The sequence below is a fragment of the Podarcis gaigeae genome (assembly GCF_964106915.1).
Source record: "Podarcis gaigeae genome assembly, chromosome: 5".
Classification (NCBI taxonomy): domain Eukaryota; kingdom Metazoa; phylum Chordata; class Lepidosauria; order Squamata; family Lacertidae; genus Podarcis; species Podarcis gaigeae.
In genome coordinates, this window is record NC_139681.1 from 12,194,337 (window position 1) to 12,215,231 (window position 20,895).

Sequence of the window (20,895 nt, forward strand, 5' to 3'; positions counted from 1 at the left end):
GTTCCGGAGGTCCATTCTTAACCTGAAACTGTTCTTAACTGGAAGCACCACTTCAGCTAATGGGGCCTCCTGCTGCCACCGCTGCCGCTGGAGCACGGTTTCTGTTCTCATCCTGAAGCAAAGTTCTTAACCCGAGGTACTATTTCTGGGTTATCAGAGTCTGTAACTTGAAGCGTCTGTAACCAGAGGTAACACTGTAGTTATGGAATAAGAGGAAAGGTCCTTCTGTGGAGGAGGAAGTGGTTATGTAACAAGCAGATGGAGTGTAAGAACCTAGAATTTCTTTGGCTTTCCTACTTTAAAGGTAAAGGGTAAAGGGACCCCTGACCATTAAGTCCAGTCGTGGACGACTCTGGGGTTTCGGCGCTCATCTTGCTTTACTAGCGAAGGGAGCCGGTGTTTGTCTGCAGACAGTTTCCGGGTCATGTGCTCAGAATGACTAAGCCGCTTCTGGCGAAACCAGAGCAGCGCACGGAAACACACTTTACCTTCCCACCAGAGTGGTACCTATTTATCTACTTGCACTTTGACGTGCTTTCGAACTGCTAGGTGGGCAGGAGCTGGGACCAAGCAACAGGAGCGGGGATGAGGGTCAAAAGAAGAAACCATCAATGTGAATATTACATGAAATTCAGTCTCGTTTTCTGAGCTCCTATCAATTTCTCTTTCTTAATACTTGTCATCATGTTTATCATGGACTTCTAAAAGCCTGGATTTCTCTACCGTTTCATATTGATTTGGTGTAGGAACTGTAATGATCCGAGACTGTACATGGTATTATACAAAAGTATTCCTACTACACAGAAATCATTTGGGGAGAGTAAATATATGAACACAGTGTGCTAAACATGTTATTCATCATCATAAAATATTTCATAATTTAAAATGTTTATTTTTTTAAAGAAAAATATAAACAAAACCTTTGGAAGAAAACAGGAAAAAAATCTTATCTGTCTTTCTGGCCCTTGGATTGCAGCCACAATTGTTAAAGTGAATCAAACTAATACAGCAACAGCCTTGATCTTTTTATAGTAGTTAGGCAAATGGAGAAAAACAGAAGTGATTGAATTACATTATTTAAAATAATTACAAAAACTAAATAAAATGGAACAAATAAATCAATATATTTTTATCAAAACATACTCATTTCTTTTTGTCTCAGTATTCATATAAATACAATAAATATAATTATGAACAACTTTCCAATGAATTTATTAAGCAATGTTTAAAACTCTTCTTTCATTTCAGCAGTTAAAACTTTTATTTCCCAAATGAATCTCATTTCAGAATATTCTAAATCAAACATATGATCAGCTAATGAAATGGAAAAGGTTTCTATTTATGTGGAATAATCACAAAGCAATTATATCTTGGCGGCGGGGGTTCTCTCACCAAAGAGTAAAAGGTAAAGGACCCCTGACAGTTAAGTCCAGTCGCAAACGAGTCTGGGGTTGTGGCACTCATCTGCAGACCGTTTTTCCGAGTCACATGGCCAGCATAACTAAGTTGCTTCTGGTGAAACCCGAGCAGCGCATGGAAATGCCATTTACCTTCCCGCTGGAGTGGTACCTATTTATCTACTTGCATTGGTGTGCTTTTGAACTGCTTGGTTGGCAGGAGCTGGGACAGAGCAACGGGAGCTCACTCCGTCACGGGGATTCGAACTGCCAACCTTCCGATCGGCAAGCCCTAGGCTCTGGTTTTTACACCACAGCACCACCCAAATCTGGACCTTTGCATCCTGGAATTCTCTTTTCTATATACCTATTTCCCCCCTTACCACAAGGGTGGCCATATGTCCAAACTCTCCTGGACATAGCCAGCAATCAGCTGTCAGAAGCAGTGTCTGGGCAGAAATTGCTTAAATGTCTGGGGAAATCTGGACATAGGCAACCCCTGTCGGCTGTGTCGTTTTTCCTTACAAATAGCTCAAAAACGTCAATTTTTTATTGGAGATTGTGCAAAGAAAATAAACCAACAACTTTGGGCTATTCACTTGACCAAACCCTACTTGCCACCAACATAAATGATGTGGCTGTGAAGGGGCACGGCTCACTTGGCACTTCCTCCTCAGGAGTAAATCCTATCCAGTACAAATAATAATAATAATAATAATAATAATAATAATAATAATAATAATAATTTATTATTTATACCCCGCCCATCTGGCTGAGTTTCCCCAGCCACTCTGGGCAGCTTGCAATCAAGTGTTAAAAACAATACAGCATTAAATATTCAAAACTTCCCTAAACAGGGCTGCCTTCGGATGTCTTTTAAAAAGAAGATAGCTGCTTATTTCCTTCACAACTGCTGGGAGGGCGTTCCACAGGGCAGGTGCCACTACTGAGAAGGCCCTCTGCCTGGTTCCCTGTAACCTCACTTCTCACAATGAGGGAACCGCCAGAAGGCCCTTGGCGCTGGATCTCAGTGTCCGGGCAGAACGATGGGGGTGGAGATGCTCCTTCAGGTATACTGGACTGAGGCCGTTTAGGGCTTTAAAGGTCAGCACCAACACTTTGAATTGTGCTCGGAAACGTACTGGGAGCCAGTGCAGATCTCTCAGGACTGGTGTTATGTGGTCCTGGCGGCCGCTCCCAGTCACCAGTCTAGCTGCCGCACTGCTTGCTACCAGCTTGCCTCTTGCATGCAGCTGTCTGGGCTGCTGGGGAACATCGAGGCTGCCAACAGACATTGAAGCAAGGAGGGGGCAGCAAAGCTTTTGCCCTTTGAAAGACTATGGAGAGAGGAGAGGGCATTGTGCCTGGTGTGCTAGCAACTGAGTCAGGCACTCCAACTCAGAAGTAAGCCACAATGAGAGAAAAGGGACTTCCTGCTTGGGAAATCCATCCGAGGAGGAGATAAAGTTGCACCTGGAATTCAGCAGCAGCAACAACAACAATGAAATCGGTTTGAATCCCCGTGACGGTCCCTGCTCCTGCCCACCTAGCAGTTCGAAAGCACGTCAAAGTGCAAGTAGATAAATAGGTACCACTCCGGCGGGAAGGTAAACGGCGTTTCCGTGCGCTGCTCTGGTTCGCCAGAAGCGGCTTCGTCATGCTGGCCACATGACCCGGAAGCTGTACGCCGCCTCCCTCGGCCAGTAAAGCGAGATGAGCGCTGCAACCCCAGAGTCGTTTGCGACTGTACCTAATGGTCAGGGGTCCCTTTACCTTTAAGGATGTGGGGTATGGAAGCAGGGAAAACCATGATGTAGCAAACGAATGTTTTATGACACAACTGAATGCATTTTTTTTAATTTTAAAAAACACCTTTTCATGTTAATATTGATTAGGCAAAAAGGCTGGCTTTACCTCCAGTTAAGGGAAACAGGCAGTGGCAAGGCAGATTTTAAGACTGTGAGGATAAGCCCTGAACTTATCAATGTCAAACTCCATCCCAGGAAGAGGAGGAAGCAGGAGAGTAAGTACCAGAAACCAGCAGGAAGTTGTAGGAAAAAAGGGTATTCAAAAGGAAGCACTCGCCAACAGAAGTGGGGCTTCACCTGGAATAATTTACAGCCCAGCAGAAACCAAATACCCATTAGCATAATCCAGTAGGCTAGTGCTCCTCAGATGTTTTCTTAGGTTTTGTGGTGAATGCTTCTGACTGTACTGTGCGGCAGACGTGGTATTCTATGCAAAGGGGAAAAGACTAAGTTTACTTATTAACAGGAAAAAATGGATGTAGGGCCTATCTACACTTACCCTTTTTTAAAAGGATTGATGTTTTTATTATGTTTTTAGATGTGTTGTAAGCTGCCCAGAGTGGCTGGGTGGGGTATAAATAATAGAAATTCTTCTTCTTCTTCTTCTTCTTCTTATTGAATCTATCCCATAAGGAGATACCATATTTTTTGCTCTATTAGACTCACTTTTTCCCTCCTAAAAAGTAAGGGGAAATGTGTGTGCGTCTTATGGAGCGAATGCAGGCTGCGCAGCTATCCCAGAAGCCAGAACAGCAAGAGGGATCGCTGCTTTCACTGCGCAGCGACCCCTTTTGCTGTGCTGGCTTCTGAGATTCAGAATATTTTTTTCTTGTTTTCCTCCTCCAAAAACTAGGTGCGTCTTGTGGTCTGGTGCGTCTTATAGAGCGAAAAATACAGTAGTTCCTTTGTTCTCTCTTGGCTGCCAATAGAGCATCTTAGGCTAAGCAGATGATGCTTCTTCAAGGAATGGAGTCAGAGAGAGAGATGGCTGTCTTGCCCTCTGCTGTTTTGTTACCTGCACAGGTAAGGTCACGCCCACCTCTAGTCAAATGTAGAGGAAGTTTGTCCCAGCCCATGAGGAAACAGGAAGTTCCCACTGGCTGGTCCAGATATCCCCAGACATCCCCTTTTTATGTCCACTCTAGGAATGTTGTATTTGACTGCTCTGTATTTCACACCCCACAATTATTACCCTTCATCCACTGTTTCCTTAAAAGGTCTGTGTCTGAGCGGGTTTTGATGTTTTTTGTCCCAGAGCTTTCCTTGCGAAAAGCTGCTCTTTAGCACTCAAACGGAGGAAACATCAATCTGAAGAAAACCTGAATTGATATTTGCTCAGAATGAGCACTAAAGAGAAGATTTTCACACGGAAAGCTCCAAGGCTAAAAAAAACCCCAATCCCAATGCTTGGCCACAGTCCTTTTGAGCGCAGAAGAGTGGCTAGAAAGAGCAGGGCAAAAGTTAAGTGTGTATAAGCCATAAACGCCCCCTACTACTTGGTACAACAAGTCTTCTTCTTGGAGGCTTGATGTAGCTGAATAGTTTTTTCCTTCACCTTTTCTTCTTGTTCTTTTAAAACCCTACAGAAAGAAACATGAATGTGAATATTATGTTCTGTTAACCAACTGGGTTAATAGCCATTGATAGATCTAACCAGTGGCATAGCAAGGATTGCCAGCACCCAGGGTTGCACAGAGGGTGGGTGGGTGGGAACTGGACATAGTATGCATGCCCAATGGCATCCACATTACCCAGCAGATCACAGCCACAGGAGGTAGGAAAAGAAGAGTTGCCCAGTTGTCTGGAGAGGTCATTTCCTGGTTCGCACGGTGAAGCTGTTTGAAGTGGAAGTGTGCAGCTGTATAGAGTGTGATAGGAATTTTGAGGTTTTAGATATATGTTAAATGTTCATAAGTGTATCAACCAAGCACGAACATAGATCAGCACAGGAAGACTGACCTGGAACCATTTTGATTCCCAAACTGAGCAAATGTTTTCTCTGCAAGGTCAAAGGAAAATGGAAAAGCCTCCCCATTGTCTTTTCCTTCACAAATCCTGTCTTAAGGGTATGTCTGTGTTTGAATAGAGTGTGAGCCTGTGACCTGGCCCAGGAACTAAGTATTTATCACTACAAAAGACTGGCCAGGCTCCCCAGGCAATCCAATCAAGTAACCTGCCAGACAGGAGATAAATAACAACAGGAGAAAAACAACATTCAAATTTCTGTTTCAGACCGCCTTTTCTGTGATGTAGGTGTGATGTATCTGAGGGGTGGTCTTAGGCTACACCCCTTCTGTGATGTATGTATGATGTTTCTGGGGGTGGTCTTGATCTACAGGGTGGCAATTTCAAAAGTCCATATAAGGCCTTGCGCGCCATTGTTCTGGGTTCCTCCTCCTTTCCTGCGAGTGAGGGGAGCACCCTGTTGCAACAGATCAATAAAGATCAGGCTTACTAGCTGCTTTGCTTCTCAAAATTCTCTGGTTGGCCTCTGTTATTTTGTCCTACCAATAGGGAACCTATGTGTCAGGGAACTGACATCGGAGCCAGAAGTGCTCCCAAGCGATGCCGGAGAAGGGCCAAGCAGGGAGAAAGGGAACTCATCGGCTGGGGAAGGAAATCAGCGTAACACCAGGGATAAAGGGGGGCGGATGGGGGAATCGGCGAGGGGGCTCCAGGACTCCTCGCCGGAGACTAGCGGGGAGAGCACGGGTCCTCCACTACCCACACCCACCCTGCGCAGAAGACTTCCGCGCAGGGAAAGTAGGTGTGGACTTGGTGTCAAAGAACTTCTTTGCTGGAAGAAGTTCAAGAAACGCCCACTGACAGATTCTGCTAGCGACTGAACAGCCACGAAGTGAAGGGCTGTCCAGCCAGGAAAGGTTTAACCAGGCTACCTAGCCAGGAGTGGCGGCAACTTACGCACGAGCAACCCCATATAACCATTACACTATGTAAGGACTCTATATGGGCTCTTGGATACCCCATAAGGGAAAAAGGACAGATTTTTGTTTACAACAATAGGCAGCACCAGGTGGTCGAAATTTTTTGCCTCAACTATTTTGCATCCTGGGGCAACCGGCCTTACAACGCCCCCCCCCCCCATTACACCTCTGGATCTACCTTCGACGAATTATCCTTTTAAACTAAGCTAGGCTACTTACATGCCAAGAACCCTTTTCAAAGTGACAATGAAACACAGTTAAGATAATGAAATATTGCTCATGAGTGCATTGAAGAGCTACACCAACACTCATAACCATTTGCCAAAGATCACCAAAGAATGATTCTGATATACAATTCCAAATAGAAGCTACACCAATGTTCACTTTTCCAGCTCATGCTGAGTGCTCCTTTTCCCATTTCAAATCTTATTCGTGTACCGTATTTTTCTCTCTATAACACACAGATTTTTTCTCCTAAAAAGGAAGGGGAAATGTCTGTGTGTGTTATTGAGCGAATGTGTGGTCCCTGGAGCCGACTACGGCGAGTGCAGGAACATAAATCAGGCAAAAATCAAATCGTGTGTCGGAGAAGGGAAACCTGAAAAGAGGAAGTTGCTGCTTTCCTGCATTCTGCCTCAGGGTCTTACTGCCCACCCGCTTGTGTTTCGTTGCTGTGTTTGCTCAAACGGAACAAAGAGCAGGCAAATCCCCTCCCCTTCAGGCAAGCAGAGGGAAAGCAGGTGTCCTTCCTTCTAATTCCTTGTCCCTTTTGTGTTTTTCCTTCCCTCCCCACTTAAAATGTAGTTACAAAGCATGGATCCACATGGATCCTCAGGATCTTTGCATTGGGTCACCCCAAATTCACCATCAGATCACATAGCATGTCCATGGCTACAGCCTGCCCCCCAAAATTCACGCACCCACTGTTGCTTGGGGCTGCAATGGTGCAAAAACGTGGTTAAAAAGCATGGATCCTCAGGATCTTTGCACTGGGTCACCCCAAATTCACCATCAGATCACATAGCATGTCCATGGCTACAGCCTGCCCCCCAAAATTCACGCACCCACTGTTGCTTGGGGCTGCAATGGTGCAAAAACGTGGTTAAAAAGCATGGGTCCTCAGGATCTTTGCACTGGGTCACCCCAAATTCACCATCAGATCACATAGCATGTCCATGGCTACAGCCTGCACCCAAAAAATCATGCACCCACTGTTGCCTGGGGCTGCAATGGTGCAAAAACGTGGTTACAAAGCATGGATCCACAGGGATTCTCAGGATTTTTGCATTGGGTCACCCCAAATTCACCATCAAATCACATGTCTGTGGCCACAGCATGAAGCACAAAAATGATACATCCACTGTTTCATTCAGAATTCCCCCCCCCCCTTGTTTTCCTCCTCTAAAAACGATGTGCATGTTATGGTCAAGTGCATGTTATAGAGCGAAAAATACGGTACTTGGTATACAGTTCTCCTACTGATGGTGGCATAATAGTTTTCTTCACTGAGATCCTGGTATGAGAAGCGACACCAACACCAGGACCACTCAAACATCATGAACACACTCGTTCACTGGAACCCATTTATAAAACTTGATGGACCCTAGTTTGCAAAGCATCCTTAACACTTTTCCTTACCTGGCCAAGTGTCGGACAGACTTGTTTATGCCGTCACCTGACAGAGCACTGCATTCATAGAAGATTAAATTGTAATCCTGTAATAGAAAAGAAAGAAAAAAATCATTGCTCACATCATTTAGCAACAAGCACCCTTGGGGACTAAATCTAAATTTATACATATATCTCAAGAATCTCATTCCACTGTAAAAGCATCCGCCGTCCCCTAAAATATATTTGTATTTATGTAACAGCCACTATGACTTCCTTTATTGCTGCATTGTGGCGGTTAGATTTTTTAAAATATAATTTTCCCACTGTAGTCATGTATTGCGTTGAGACAATCACTTTTCATAATGAGATGATACACACCAATAGTTACATAATTTAAGGCCTGGATTTGCTGGAAGAGATTTACATATGGCCCTTTTGAAGGCTATCTAAATACCCCAACATTTCCTTTGGGTTTAGGAGCAGGGAGAGCTCCTTCTGACACATTGATACATCATAGGTACAGTGGTACCTTGGTTCTCAAATGCCTTGGTTCCCAAACGCCAAAAACCCAGAAGTTAGGTGTTCCAGTTTTCAAACTTTTTTTGAAGTCGAACGTCCGATGCAGCTGTCAGCTATTGTTTTCAGGGCGCCTGCACCATTCAGAAGCTGCACCTTGGTTTTCAAACATTTCAGAAATCAAATGGACTTCCAGAACAGATTAAGTCTGGCGCTTTTGTTTTAGCTATTTATTTTCCGTTTTTGTGGCTTTTTCAGTTAATTTGTTTTTGTGACTGTGTGAAACCCAGTTCAGCTACTGATTGATTGTGTGATTGCAGAAATTGATAAAAGCAATAAAATAATAAAATAATAAAATAAAAAATAATAACAAAACAATAAAAACAATAACTATTATTAGTGCAGATAAGGAAAAAAATGTAAGTTTAATTTTTATCATCTACGACACTGTCTTATTTATTTTATAGTACAGTATTGATTGTTGCTTTCATTTTATGACTCAATTGTCTCTTTAGATAGTAAAATTGATGTTAAGTTGCTGTTTTCGGAGTTGTTTTTAAAAGTCTGGAACAGATTAATCCGTTTTGCATTACTTTCTATGGGAAAGCATGCCTTGGCTTTGGAACGCTTTGGTTTCGGAACGGACTTCCAGAACGGATTAAGTTTGAGAAACAAGATACCACTATATAGGCTTCAAACCAGAATCACCCTTGTCCTGAGTGTTATTTTTTATTTTTGACTGCTAAGCTTACTCTAGAGTGTTTGGTGAGGTACATTGTCTAAAGCTCTTTGGAAGTCCAAGTACACAATGTCAACCAGATTACCTCTATCTGCTTGTTGACACTCTCCAAGAATTCTGATAAGTTTGTAAGATCTACTGGGTTTTTCCTCTTGCAGAAGTCAAGTTGGTTCTGCTTCAGTTGGGCTCTTTCTTCGACGTGCTTAAAAATAGTGCACGGCTTAATTTTGGTAGTATCCAGCTTTATAAACTATGAGAGAGCTGTGACTTTCAGCTTTAAACCAAGGTGGAGGATGCAACTGCTGGTGCCAGGGATGAGGAGAAGTACCATATTTTTTGCTCCATAAGACTCTTTTTCCCTCCTAAAAAGTAAGGGGAAATGTGTGTGCGTCTTATGGAGCGAATGCAGGCTGAGCAGCTATCCCAGAAGCCAGAACAGCAAGAGGGATTGCTGCTTTCACTGCGCAGAGATCCCTCTTGCTGTTCTGGCTTCTGAGATTCAGAATTTTTTTTTCTTGTTTTCCTTCTCCAAAAACTAGGTGCGTCTTGTGGTCTGGTGCGTCTTACAGAGCAAAAAATATGGTATTTTACTCCTCTTCTCTAGGGCCACAGGGCAAATTTGCAGCTGCCCGTAGATTCCCATCCATCTATAGTGCCTTCTCGTCAAAAGGAAAGCTGTTCTTGTACCCAGGATCACGAAATCGATGTACTCAAAGAAAGATGGCTCCCTCACAAAGAGGATAAGTAAACCAGCTCTAATTGAAACAGGCAATTCAGAGGGATTTTTTCTTGAAACTTGATCATCACATTGTGAAAGCAAGCCCTTCTTCAGCCCTAATGAGATAGCTTCAAAGGCCTCAGCTTAATGAGATATACAAAATCAAATATTTGACTTCATGCCATAGATGGGTAATATTCATTGACCTTGTTATCACAGAAGTTGTTCCCAAGAGGAACATGGAGTTTTGTTAAATGTAAATTACTGGTTGTTTTTAGAACTGTATGTTCTTCATACTGTACCTTGGCTAAATGCTCTCCTAATCCCTTGGGGATTTCCCGTTCTTTTTCATTATCTGTTTTGTTCCCAAGCAAGAGGACAGGAATATTCTCCCCTGCTGCATCCTAGAAGATAACAAACAGCAGTTAAAATACGGGTTCTCTCCTGAAAGCATTGAAAGCTCATAGCCAGCACTGCAAGCAGACACAAAAATGAGTACACACAACATTCCAGATATACCGGTACATTGTGGTTATAATATTCTGTTATAAACGCCTAATTGATTTGTTAATAATATAATTATTAACTGCCTTTTGCTATTGTTGTTCTGTTTAGCTCACGTTTTAGTTGCTGTTTTGTTAATGGTGTTTTACAGATTGCTTTATTGACGGTTTGTTAATTATTTTGTATGATTTATGCTGTATTTGTGATGTTCTAATATGCTATTGTGATTTATTGTTTGTAAGCCACTTTGAAAGCTGGACCATAAAGAAGGCTGATTGCCGAAGAATTGGTGCTTTTGAATTATATGGTGCTGGAGGAGACTCTTGAGAGTCCCATGGACTGCAAGAAGATCAAACCTCTCCATTCTGAAGGAAACCAGCCCTGAGTGCTCACCGGAAGGACAAATCAATGAAGCTGAGGCTCCAATATTTTGGCCACCTCATGAGAAGAGAAGACTCCCTGGAAAAGACCCTGATGTTGGGAAAGATATAGGGCACAAGGAGAAGGGGACAACAGAGGATGAGATGGTTGGATAGTGTTCTGGACGCTACCAGCATGAGTTTGACCAAACTGCGGGAGGCAGTGGAAGACAGGAGTGCCTGGTGTGCTCTGGTCTATGGGGTCACAGAGAGTCAGACACGACTAAACGACTAAACAGCAACAATAAGCCACTTTGAGAGTAATTTTAGTGAAAAGTGGCATAGTAATACAATTAATCAACCACATCCCTATTTTAACTACATACACATTAGTGGTTTTGAACAAAGCGCTGCGTTTCCAGTGCTTTTTTTATGTTGCTGTTCACACCAGTGAAGTGTGTGTGGATGACCCCCACGCTGAACTCCAAATTACTGATGCTGTCATTCACACGCCCAAGAGCTGCCTGAATTGTACGCATCTCGGCTTAACCGTGGCTTCTGTTTTCTAACTGAATGTAAGCTTGTTTGAGGGAAAGCACACCAAACAGCAGAATTTCTCAAGAAGAGACAAGATAACCTTGGATTGTGGCTAATGTCCTGTTTCAAACACGAGCAGTAAAAGTGTGCGGGAGCCAGGGTAAAGGTAAAAGGTAAAGGACCCCTGGACCATAGCTGTCAACTGTCCCTTATTTGGCGGGAAAGTCCCTTATCCCAGCGTTGTGTCCCACTGCTGTCCTGGATTGATGATGTCCCTTAAATTTCCCGGGTTTCAAAGGAAGCAGCTCCTCTCCCTCCCTCCCTGACGGCCAGGGAGGAGGGAGGCTCCAACTGTGTTGCTTGGCTGCGTTGCTCACCCATTAAGGAGTCTAAGAACAACTGGGGGGTGGAGCTTGCATGCCTTGTGCCGATCAAATCGGCCGCGTTGCCTGGGGACTCGCCTTTGCTCAGCGCTTCCCAGCGGAGAGGTGACGGTGGTTTCCCTTGCTGCATCCCCTTTGCCGGGTTGCTGCGCTGTGGGAACCACCGCTTGAGGCTTCATTTGGCTGCTGGCTGGGCTTTCTGCCTTTGGCTTGGAGGGGCTCAGAAGTTGAACATACCTATGCTGTGAAAATCCCTTATTTTGGCTGCTGATCCCTTATTTTTGAGGCTGCTGGTCCCTTATTTTCAAATCTGTAAGTTGACAGCTATGTCCTGGATGGTTAAGTCCAGTCAAAGGCGACTATGGGGTTGTGGGTCGCTTTCAGGCTGAGAGAGCCGACGTTTGTCCATAGACAGCTTTCCGAGTCATGTGGCCAGCATGACTAAACCACTTCTGGCGCAACGGGACACCGTGACGGAAGCCAGAGCCCACAAAAACGCCGTTTACCTTCCCGTCACAGCGGTACCTATTTATTTGCTTGCGCTGGCCTGCTTTTGAGCTGTTAGGACAGAGCAATTGTGGGGATTCAGACTGCCAACCTTCTGACTGGCAAGCCCAAGAGGCACAGTGGTTTAGATCACAGCGCATCCCTGGAGCCAGGGTAAGCACTAATGTGCTCATACTCTCAGTCCTTCTTACCTCAATGCTCACTAACCATTGCTTCACAGCTGTGAACGACTCTTTTGCTGTTATGTCATACATCACAACCACGCCGTCAGCTTTTCGAAAGAACTGCTTGGTGATGCTGCGGTACCTGCAAATCAGTTCTCTTTATGAATCTTCTGTCATTGGCACCAAAAGCATACAGCAGATAAAGCCAACAGAACAACAAGCCTAGAAAACAGATGATCTGACCATACAGTGGTACCTTGGGTTACATACGCTTCAGGTTACATACGCTTCAGGTTACAGACTCCGCTAACCCAGAAATAGTGCTTCAGGTTAAGAACTTTGCTTCAGGATAAGAACAGAAATCGTGCTCCGGTGGCCTGGCGGCAGCGGGAGGCCCCATTAGCTAAAGTGGTGCTTCAGGTTAAGAACAGTTTCAGGTTAAGAACCGACCTCCGGAACAAATTAAGTACTTAACCCGAGGTACCACTGTATAGGGTGACCCCAAGGTTGCAGGATATGACCACAATTCACAGCAGGGCATAGCATATGTTCAGTTTCTCACCCCTGGCATAAGGGTTATTGGATTGCTACAGGTAGAAACCACCAGGAACCAGATAGGCAAGAGTTTTAACTCCTTTAACTGAGGCATCCCCAAACTTGGCCCTCCAGCTGTTTAGGAACTACAATTCCCATCATCCCTGACCACTGGTCCTGTTAGCTAGGGATGTGCATTTTATTTTATTTTATTTTATCTTATCACTATGGTTAGTGGCTGATGCAAATAAAGATTCTTCAACTGCCCCCACCTTAGCCCCCCAGCAGACCCCCATGCCTGGCTCAAATAAATAAAGGGCAGCCCTGCCAGTGTTGCAGCAGGACATAAGGGCATTTCCTCACCTTTCTTGCCCAGCAGTGTCCCAGAACTGCAGCAGTACTTGGTGGTTATCCACTGGCACCATTTTTACACTGTAATCCACACCTGTAAAGGAACACAGCTTAGATTATATCCAGGTGGGGGGGGGACACAGGACCTACAGCCTGCAAGCCAGTCTTGAACACAAGGGAATCCAATTTGCCTTGCCAGGTTGCTTTCCTCAAACCACACCCACCTTTCCATCAGTTGATGTCACTAAAGGTATAAATAATTCAGGTGTCAGCAAACTTTTTCAGCAGGGGGCCGGTCCACTGTCCCTCAGACCTTGTGGGGGGCCGGACTATATTTTTTGGGGGGGAATGAATGAATTCCTATGCCCCACAAATAACCCAGAGATGCATTTTAAATAAAAGGACACATTTTACTCATGTAAAAACACCAGGCAGGCCCCACAAATAACCCAAAGATGCATTTTAAATAAAAGAACACATTCTACTCATGTAAAAACACGCTGATTCCCGGACCATCCGTGGGCTGGATTGAGAAGGCGATTGGGCTGGATCTGGCCCCCGGGCCTTAGGTTGCCTACCTGTTATGTACTGAAGTTCTCACCCTGGGCCAGCAGGGGGATAATAATAATAATAATAATAATAATAATAATAATAATAATAATTTATTTGTACCCCGCCCATCTGGCTGGGTCTCCCCAGCCACTCTGGGCGGCTTCCAACAAAGATGAAAGATACACTAAAATGTCACATATTAAAAACTTCCCTGAACAGGGCTGCCTTCAGATGTCTTCTGAATGTCAGGTAGATGTTTATCGCTTTGACATCTGATGGGAGGGCGTTCCACAGGGCGGGCGCCACTACCAAGAAGGCCCTCTGCCTGGTTCCCTGTAACTTGGCCTCTCGCAGTGAGGGAACCGCCAGAAGGCCCTCGGCGCTGGACCTCAGGCAGAACGATGGGGGAGGAGACGCTCCTTCAGATATACTGGACCGAGGCCGTTTAGGGCTATAAAGGTCAGCACCAACACTTTGAATTGTGCTCGGAAACGTACTGTAGATAGTTATGCAAATGAAGGATCGAAAGTGACGTTCAGTGATTGCATAGTTTGTATGCAAATGAAGGATCGAAAGTGACGTTCAGTGATTGGATAGTTTTAGAAAGCTGCTACAGTTACGTTGTTCTGCAGCTCTATATAAGCAGGCTGACTGTGCCCTTCAGTTCAGTTCTGGCCTTTAAATAAACAAGAGCTGTTTGAAGAATCGCTGTGTCGTCTGATATGTTCGCCCACAACTTAACACTACCCATGGTATAATTAGAAACAATTCCAAAGAATAAGAGAAATGAGACACATCTTTTAAAAAGCCAGTGTTTAGCGAGGACTGAAAATACAAGGACACGTATAAACCGTGGAAATAAGTGTGGGTCACCAAGTCTGGATATGTATGAGCGGCCCAGACAAATGTGATTTGTGTGTTCTTTTTTCCGTTAACTTACTTACCGACTGTAGCAGCAGTGCCTGGGAAAAAATGGTCTTCGCAAAAACGCCTTAAAAAGGAAGTCTTCCCCACACTTGAATTGCCTACGATGACAATCTTGAATAAACCATTTGCAGCAAAGCACCCATGTTCCTCCTTCAAACAAACACAAGTGCAAATGGTTCAGTAAGCTGCACTGCACCTACTGCTAAATCATTTTGCTTTTTGAGGTGAGGAGATATTTAGAAATAAAATATCTATTTATTTAATACATTTATATCCATTCTTCAGTACAGTGGTGCCTTGCTAGACGAAAAGAATTCGTTCCGCGATTCTCTTCGTCTAGCGGTTTTTCCGTCTTGCGAAGCAAGCCCATTGACAGCTTAGCGGATTAGCGCTACAGCTGTCAAGCGGCTTCCAGCGATCAGCTGTTAAGCGGCTTATCAGCGGAACAGCTGATAAGCGGCTTAGCGGCTTAAGAAAAGGGCGAAAAAAACCCGCGGGGGGGATGCAAGATTTTTTTCGTCTTGCGAAGCAACCCCATAGGGGAATTCGTTTTACGAAGCGCCTCCAAAACGGAAAACCCTTTCGTCTAGCAGGTTTTTCGTCTTGCGAGGCGTTCGTCTTGTGGGGCACCACTGTACTATGGGCTGGACCCAGAATAAATAAGGTAAATTTTGGTTCCACTTACATCAATTGATATCAATAGCTTTTCTAATTGATTTCAGTCACACGCAAGGGCAATTAACTTAAGTCTGATAGTATTTCAAAGTTGGCTTATATAATTCAAATAAACAATAACAAAAAAAACCCAGCACTCATTGCAAGAGACTCTTGACATCAAAAGATAAAAACAATACAGTCTTCTTGCAGGCAGCTGAAAGCTTATCTCCTCATCTTGTAAGAAAGCTGGCCAGTGAGATAAATTTTAATCCCTGTGTTAGAGAGTTTTGTAATTTGCTCTTTTCAAGCCAGCTACATTACAGAAATCAACAAAATAATAAAAATCAAAAAGCTTAAGGAAAAAAATAGAAAAACCTAAAATAGAACAAAGCCTTAACAGGATGCTGGCTACAAACCTCGTTTCACTGAACTATTCAGTTTCCTCAGGAGGGAATAGAAAAATCATAAACTTTAAATGACCAAAATTCAAACAAGGGTAGAAACCCAAAAATTCTGACATATTATAATCCAAAAGTTCTGACATATTATAATTATAATTAGGTTTTTCTAATTTTTTCCTTAAGCTTTTTGATTTTTATTATTTAGTTGATTTCCACAAGATAATATTTATAGTTGATTAGTTCTCGTGTCAGGGATTTTCACGGTATTTCATTGTTTTGTGCAATTTCTCAGTTCTGTGACAGTCTTTTTTCTATTAGCTACATTACAGAAGGCAGAGGAGTGAATCTGTCTCCTACTGTTCTTCATATCCCAGTAAAGAGCCCTCTAGCTCAACAACTACAATCAGGGGCGCCAGATTTGATGAGGTGAACATGCGTGATGGCTGACCAAAGTTGTTGACCTAAAGCTGAGTTGAGCTTTTTTTACGATTTTAGCCCGAAGTTGTTGAGCTTTTTTTTAAGGATTTTACCCCAAGAGATAGACTGCCACAGGGACCGAATTAGTCCCTTGGAACGGTCTTTGGACATGCCTGAAGCAGCCCCACTCCCCATTTAGGATTGCTCGGTCCATATTTCAAAATGCAAGCACATACAGAAGGTGGAAAAAGCAATGAGGGGATCACCTATCTTGGACCTGGTTCTCACCAACAGGGAGGAACCGATCGACAAAGTGGAATTACTCAGAAACCTGGGAGGAAGCAATCACGCCCTCCTGGGTGAAAGAGAGGCAAGGGAAAGGTCTTTTTAAAGGTAGAGGTCCACACCTATGTGTTTGAAGGTGCTTCGTTATTATTCTATAATGTTAGAAATTGTGCTCTTTGATTTTCAAAAACATTTAATAAATAATAATAATAATAATAATAATAATAATAATAATAATAATAATAATTTTTTATTTATACCCCGCCCATCTGACTGGGCTTCCCCAACCATTCTGGGCGGCTTCCAACAAAACACTAAAATACAATAATCTATTAAACATTAAAAGCTTCCTTAAAGAAGGCTGCCTTCGGATGTCTTCTAAAAGTTTGGCAGTTATTTTTCTCTTTGACATCTGGTGAAAGGGTGTTCCACAGGGCAGGTGCCACTACCGAGAAAGCCCTCTGCCTGGTTCCCTGTAACTTGGCTTCTCGCAGTGAGGGAACCGCCAGAAGGCCCTTGGCGCTGGACCTCAGTGTCCGGGCAGAACCATGGAGGTGGAGATGCTCCTTCAGGTATACTGGACCGAGGCTGTTTTAATAGAGACTCCTGAGTTTAGCAGATATGAGATAAGAGGGCAGGCCAACGATGGACCAGAAAGTGGCTGAAGAACAGTGAGCAGGAATAAACACACAGTTCTCACGCTGAACTAATACTTTTTAACTTGTTCTTAAATGAGTGGGAGTTAGGGATGAGCAGTGAGTGGCTAAGTTTGCTGGTGACACCAAATTGTTCAGAGTGGTAAGACAAAAGAATAATTATAAAGTGAAGCACATTGGAACAATAAATCAATCTTAAATTCACATGTACATTCATGAGGTCTGAATTAACAGCGACTGACTAGGAGCCATACAGTATAGCTCAATGAAAACATCACGCCAATGTGTGGTGGTTGTGAAAAGGGTGAATTCCCTACTTGGGATCATTAAGAAAGGGATTGCAAATTTTGGACCCATTATAATGCCACTTGAAAAACTAGGTACAGTTCTGTTGCCACGCTTTGCAGGATACTGACGTTTCAGAAAAGGGCAACGGAAATTATCTTGGGGTGGAACAGCTGCCTATGAAGAATGGTAAACATATTCAGGCCTTTTTAGTTTAGAAAAAAGGACATGATAGAAGTGTATAAAATCATGCATGGTGCAGAGAAAACGGACGGATGAAACTTTCAGTCCAACAGAACTCAGAACCATCCAGTGAAGTTGAATATTGGGAGATTTTGGATACACAAAAAGAAGTATTTGTTCACACAGTGCAGAGGTAAACTATGGAATTTGATTCCAGAAAAAGTTATGATGGCCAACCATTAAAGGTAAAGGTAAAGGGACCCCTGACCATTAGGTCCAGTCGTGGCCGACTCTGGGGTTGCGGCGCTCATCTCGCTTTACTAGCCAAGGGAGCCGATGTACAGCTTCTGGGTCATGTGGCCAGCATGACTAAGCAGCTTCTGGCAAACCAGAGCAGCGCACGGAAACACTGTTTACCTTCCCGCCGGAGTGGTACCTATTTATCTACTTGCACTTTGTGCTTTCGAACTGCTAGGTTGGCAGGAGCAGGGATGAGCAACGGGAGCTCAGTCCGTCGCGGGGATTCGAACTGTCAACCTTCTGATTGGCAAGTTCTAGGCTCTGTAGTTTAACCCACAGCGCCACCCGCTTCCCTTATGGGACCATTAGGATAGCTTTAAAGGAGGATTGGACCATTAGGATAGCTTTAACTATTAGGATAGCTTTAAAGGAGGATTAGACAAAACTAACTCAAACTGCCACTGCTATGCCTCTGGCTACAATTGTGCAGCAGCTCTGCTGTCTAATACATGTTTTAATACAGTACTCAACATGGTGTCCTCCAGATCTTTTGGACTACAACTCCCATAATCCACGAGTGTTGGTCAGATTAGCTGGGGCTGAGAGGAATGCCCCCAAAAAGGAGAAAGCACCACACCGGCTCTCCCTGCTGTATCCTCAATACACACTCACTATGATTTTTTTTGCTGTTGACACAGCTCAAATAGGCTTTATCGTGGGAAAAGTGGGATAGATATAAAACATATGTTCAAAAATACAGTAAAGGTTCGCTATCTATGCTAGCATTTGATTGATGTTGGAGTGAGACTGAGTTGAGAAATAAGGCTATGAGCACATATTGATATAGGAATGTATTAGATAAAATGTAAAGAAATGTACAATAATAAGAGTACATTCATTTTTAAAAAAGGAATATACAACGGGATAGACAGGAAGTCTAGTGTGTTGGCATGTATATGATTTGGGGGGGGGATTGTTTTTGTTTTTTCTCTTTGTTCTTTTTTTCTTTCTTTTGTTTCATTTTCTTTCTAGGTATATAAAATATGTATATCATTTTTGTATACATGTTGGAAATTATATTATAGTAGGTCCTGTAATGTAATACGACAACGTTTACCGATGTAATATAAGAATGTTAACAAATAAATAAAATGCAAATTCAAAAAAACAAAAACAAAACAAAAAATAGAAACTCCAGCGGGTGCAGAATGCTGCAGCGAGGCTCCTCACGGGGTCTCTGCCATGGGAGCATATTCACCCAGTGCTTTTCCAGCTGCTCTGGCTCCCGGTGGAGTACAGGGTCAGATTTAAGGTGCTGGTTTTGACCTTTAAAGCCCTTCACGGCCTAGGACCCTCGTACCTCTGGGACTGCCTCTCCCGGTATGCCCCACGGAGAGCCTCAAGGTCCATAAATAGCAACACCCTGGTGGTCCCGGGCCCTAAGGAAGTTAGATTGGCTTCAACCAGAGCCAGGGCCTTTTCAGCACTGGCCCCGGCCTGGTGGAATGCTCTGTTTCCTGAGACCAGGGCCCTGCAGGATCTGATTTCTTTCCGCAGGGCCTGTTGTTCCGCCTGGCCTTTGGCTTGGAGCCAATTTGATTCCCTCCCTCTTTCTTTTTTTCCTTTTTCCTCCTGTGTTGAGGCTGCATTTTAATATTTTAATGTTTCAATATTTTAATTGTTGTATTTTGATCTTGTTTTTAAGTTGTATTCACTCAACTTGTTTTTATTATTGGTTGTTAGCCGCCCTGAGCCCGACCGTGGCTGGGGAGGGTGGGGTATAAATAAAAATTATCATTATTATTACTATTATTATTATTAATGTAATGCACACAGCGGAGATAGCCATAAATTAGCCAAAATCCACCTCCAAAATAAAAGCAATGCGGTTTTGTTTCTTACATTTACACGTGTTTCTTTTCCTACTGGTTGCCCCCTGGGAAAGGAAGGTGTTTGTTCAGATGGTGATTCTGTTTGGATCTCATTCATTTCCAGTTCTGGCAAGTTAATTTCATCTTCTTCAGACCATTTGGTTAGCGTCTTCTCTCCCGGTCTACTTAGAAGCTGAGGCAGGTGATCTTCTTCAATTGATATTAGTCTTTGTAGAGGCCTTCTTTGAGTCAGTCCCTCACCAGCAGCAGAATCAGAATCAAATGAAAGATACCCATTCAAACCAGTGGAAGTTCTTCTCCTTTCAGTGTTAAATATGTCGTCGTCTTCTGAAGACTGGCTAGAAAAAGCATTATGAAACATAACGTATTTTAAACTCTCTATACCACATCTCTGTATCATTTAAACTCTCTGTATCATCTCCATATCACGTTAGATGCCTGTACAAATTTAATTCAGAACTCTGAATTTGAAATTTGGGTTCATATTTTGAATATGTTTTGAATATGAATCCTATCTGAACAGGACAGCAAAGAAATATAAAAGCAATCTATATTTCTATATGGAGAAAAACTATATAGATGCAGGAAATAAATAGTTCAATAAAGAACTATTTCTTGCACTCCTTTGAATAGTATCTAACTACAGTACATTCTGCGCCCTACGTTAAGAATAAATGTGCGCAATAGCAAAACTAAAACCTTACCTTTTTGGCAAAGCCTTTTTCTCCATATATTTGCCGATGATCGAGCCTGATCTCTCTTTCCACCTTGCAGTTGGAACATTCTTACATTTCTGTAGAAATATTATAGAAACTGCCTCAACATGAGTTACATAAAATGGCAGACTCAACACTATTTTCAGAGCAGTATACTCCTGTGAAGGGACGTGGGTGGTGCTGTGGGTTAAACCACAGAGCCTAGGACTTGCCGATCAGAAGGTCGGTGGTTCGAATCCCCACGATGGGGTGAGCTCCCGTTGCTCAGTCCCTGCTGCTGCCAACCTAGCAGTTCAAAAGCCCAGTGCAAGTAGATAGATAGGTACCACTCAGGCGGGAAGGTAAACGGCATTTCCGTGTACTGCTCTGGTTCGCCAGAAGCGGCTTAGTCATGCTGGCCACATGACCCAGAAGCTGTCTGCGGACAAACGGCGGCTTCCTCGACCTAAAGAGAGCGATGAGCGCGCAACCCCAGAGTTGTCCGCAACTGGACCTAATGGTCAGGGGTCCCTTTATGTTTTTATACTCCTATGAAGGTGTCATTTAAACAGTGTATGAGGAGGGTGGGAACTGTACAAGCATCCTACTGTGCTCCTGTGGGACAGCCATTC

The 20,895-nt window shown here is 43.5% G+C and overlaps 1 protein-coding gene and 1 long non-coding RNA gene across 3 annotated transcripts in view; one reads left to right on the forward strand and one right to left on the reverse strand.

The window, feature by feature from the left end:
• Positions 1–871: 871 nt before the first annotated feature.
• Positions 872–20,895, reverse strand: part of CRACR2A (calcium release activated channel regulator 2A) — a 47,644-nt gene continuing 27,620 nt past the window's right edge. For both annotated transcript variants that reach the window (XM_083738348.1, XM_083738347.1), the window contains 8 exons: positions 20,273–20,361; positions 19,579–19,906; positions 14,570–14,702; positions 13,086–13,167; positions 12,216–12,330; positions 10,037–10,138; positions 7,789–7,865; positions 872–4,785 (listed from right to left, as the gene is read on the reverse strand). In XM_083738348.1, coding sequence (XP_083594474.1) covers positions 4,698–4,785; positions 7,789–7,865; positions 10,037–10,138; positions 12,216–12,330; positions 13,086–13,167; positions 14,570–14,702; positions 19,579–19,906; positions 20,273–20,361 — 1,014 coding nt within the window. In that variant the 3' untranslated portion in view covers positions 872–4,697. The remainder of the gene's footprint in view (positions 4,786–7,788; positions 7,866–10,036; positions 10,139–12,215; positions 12,331–13,085; positions 13,168–14,569; positions 14,703–19,578; positions 19,907–20,272; positions 20,362–20,895) is intronic.
• On the forward strand, positions 4,806–5,681 carry LOC310844449. The gene is made up of 2 exons (XR_014564138.1): positions 4,806–5,292; positions 5,325–5,681. It is a non-coding gene; the product is annotated as an uncharacterized lncRNA (long non-coding RNA).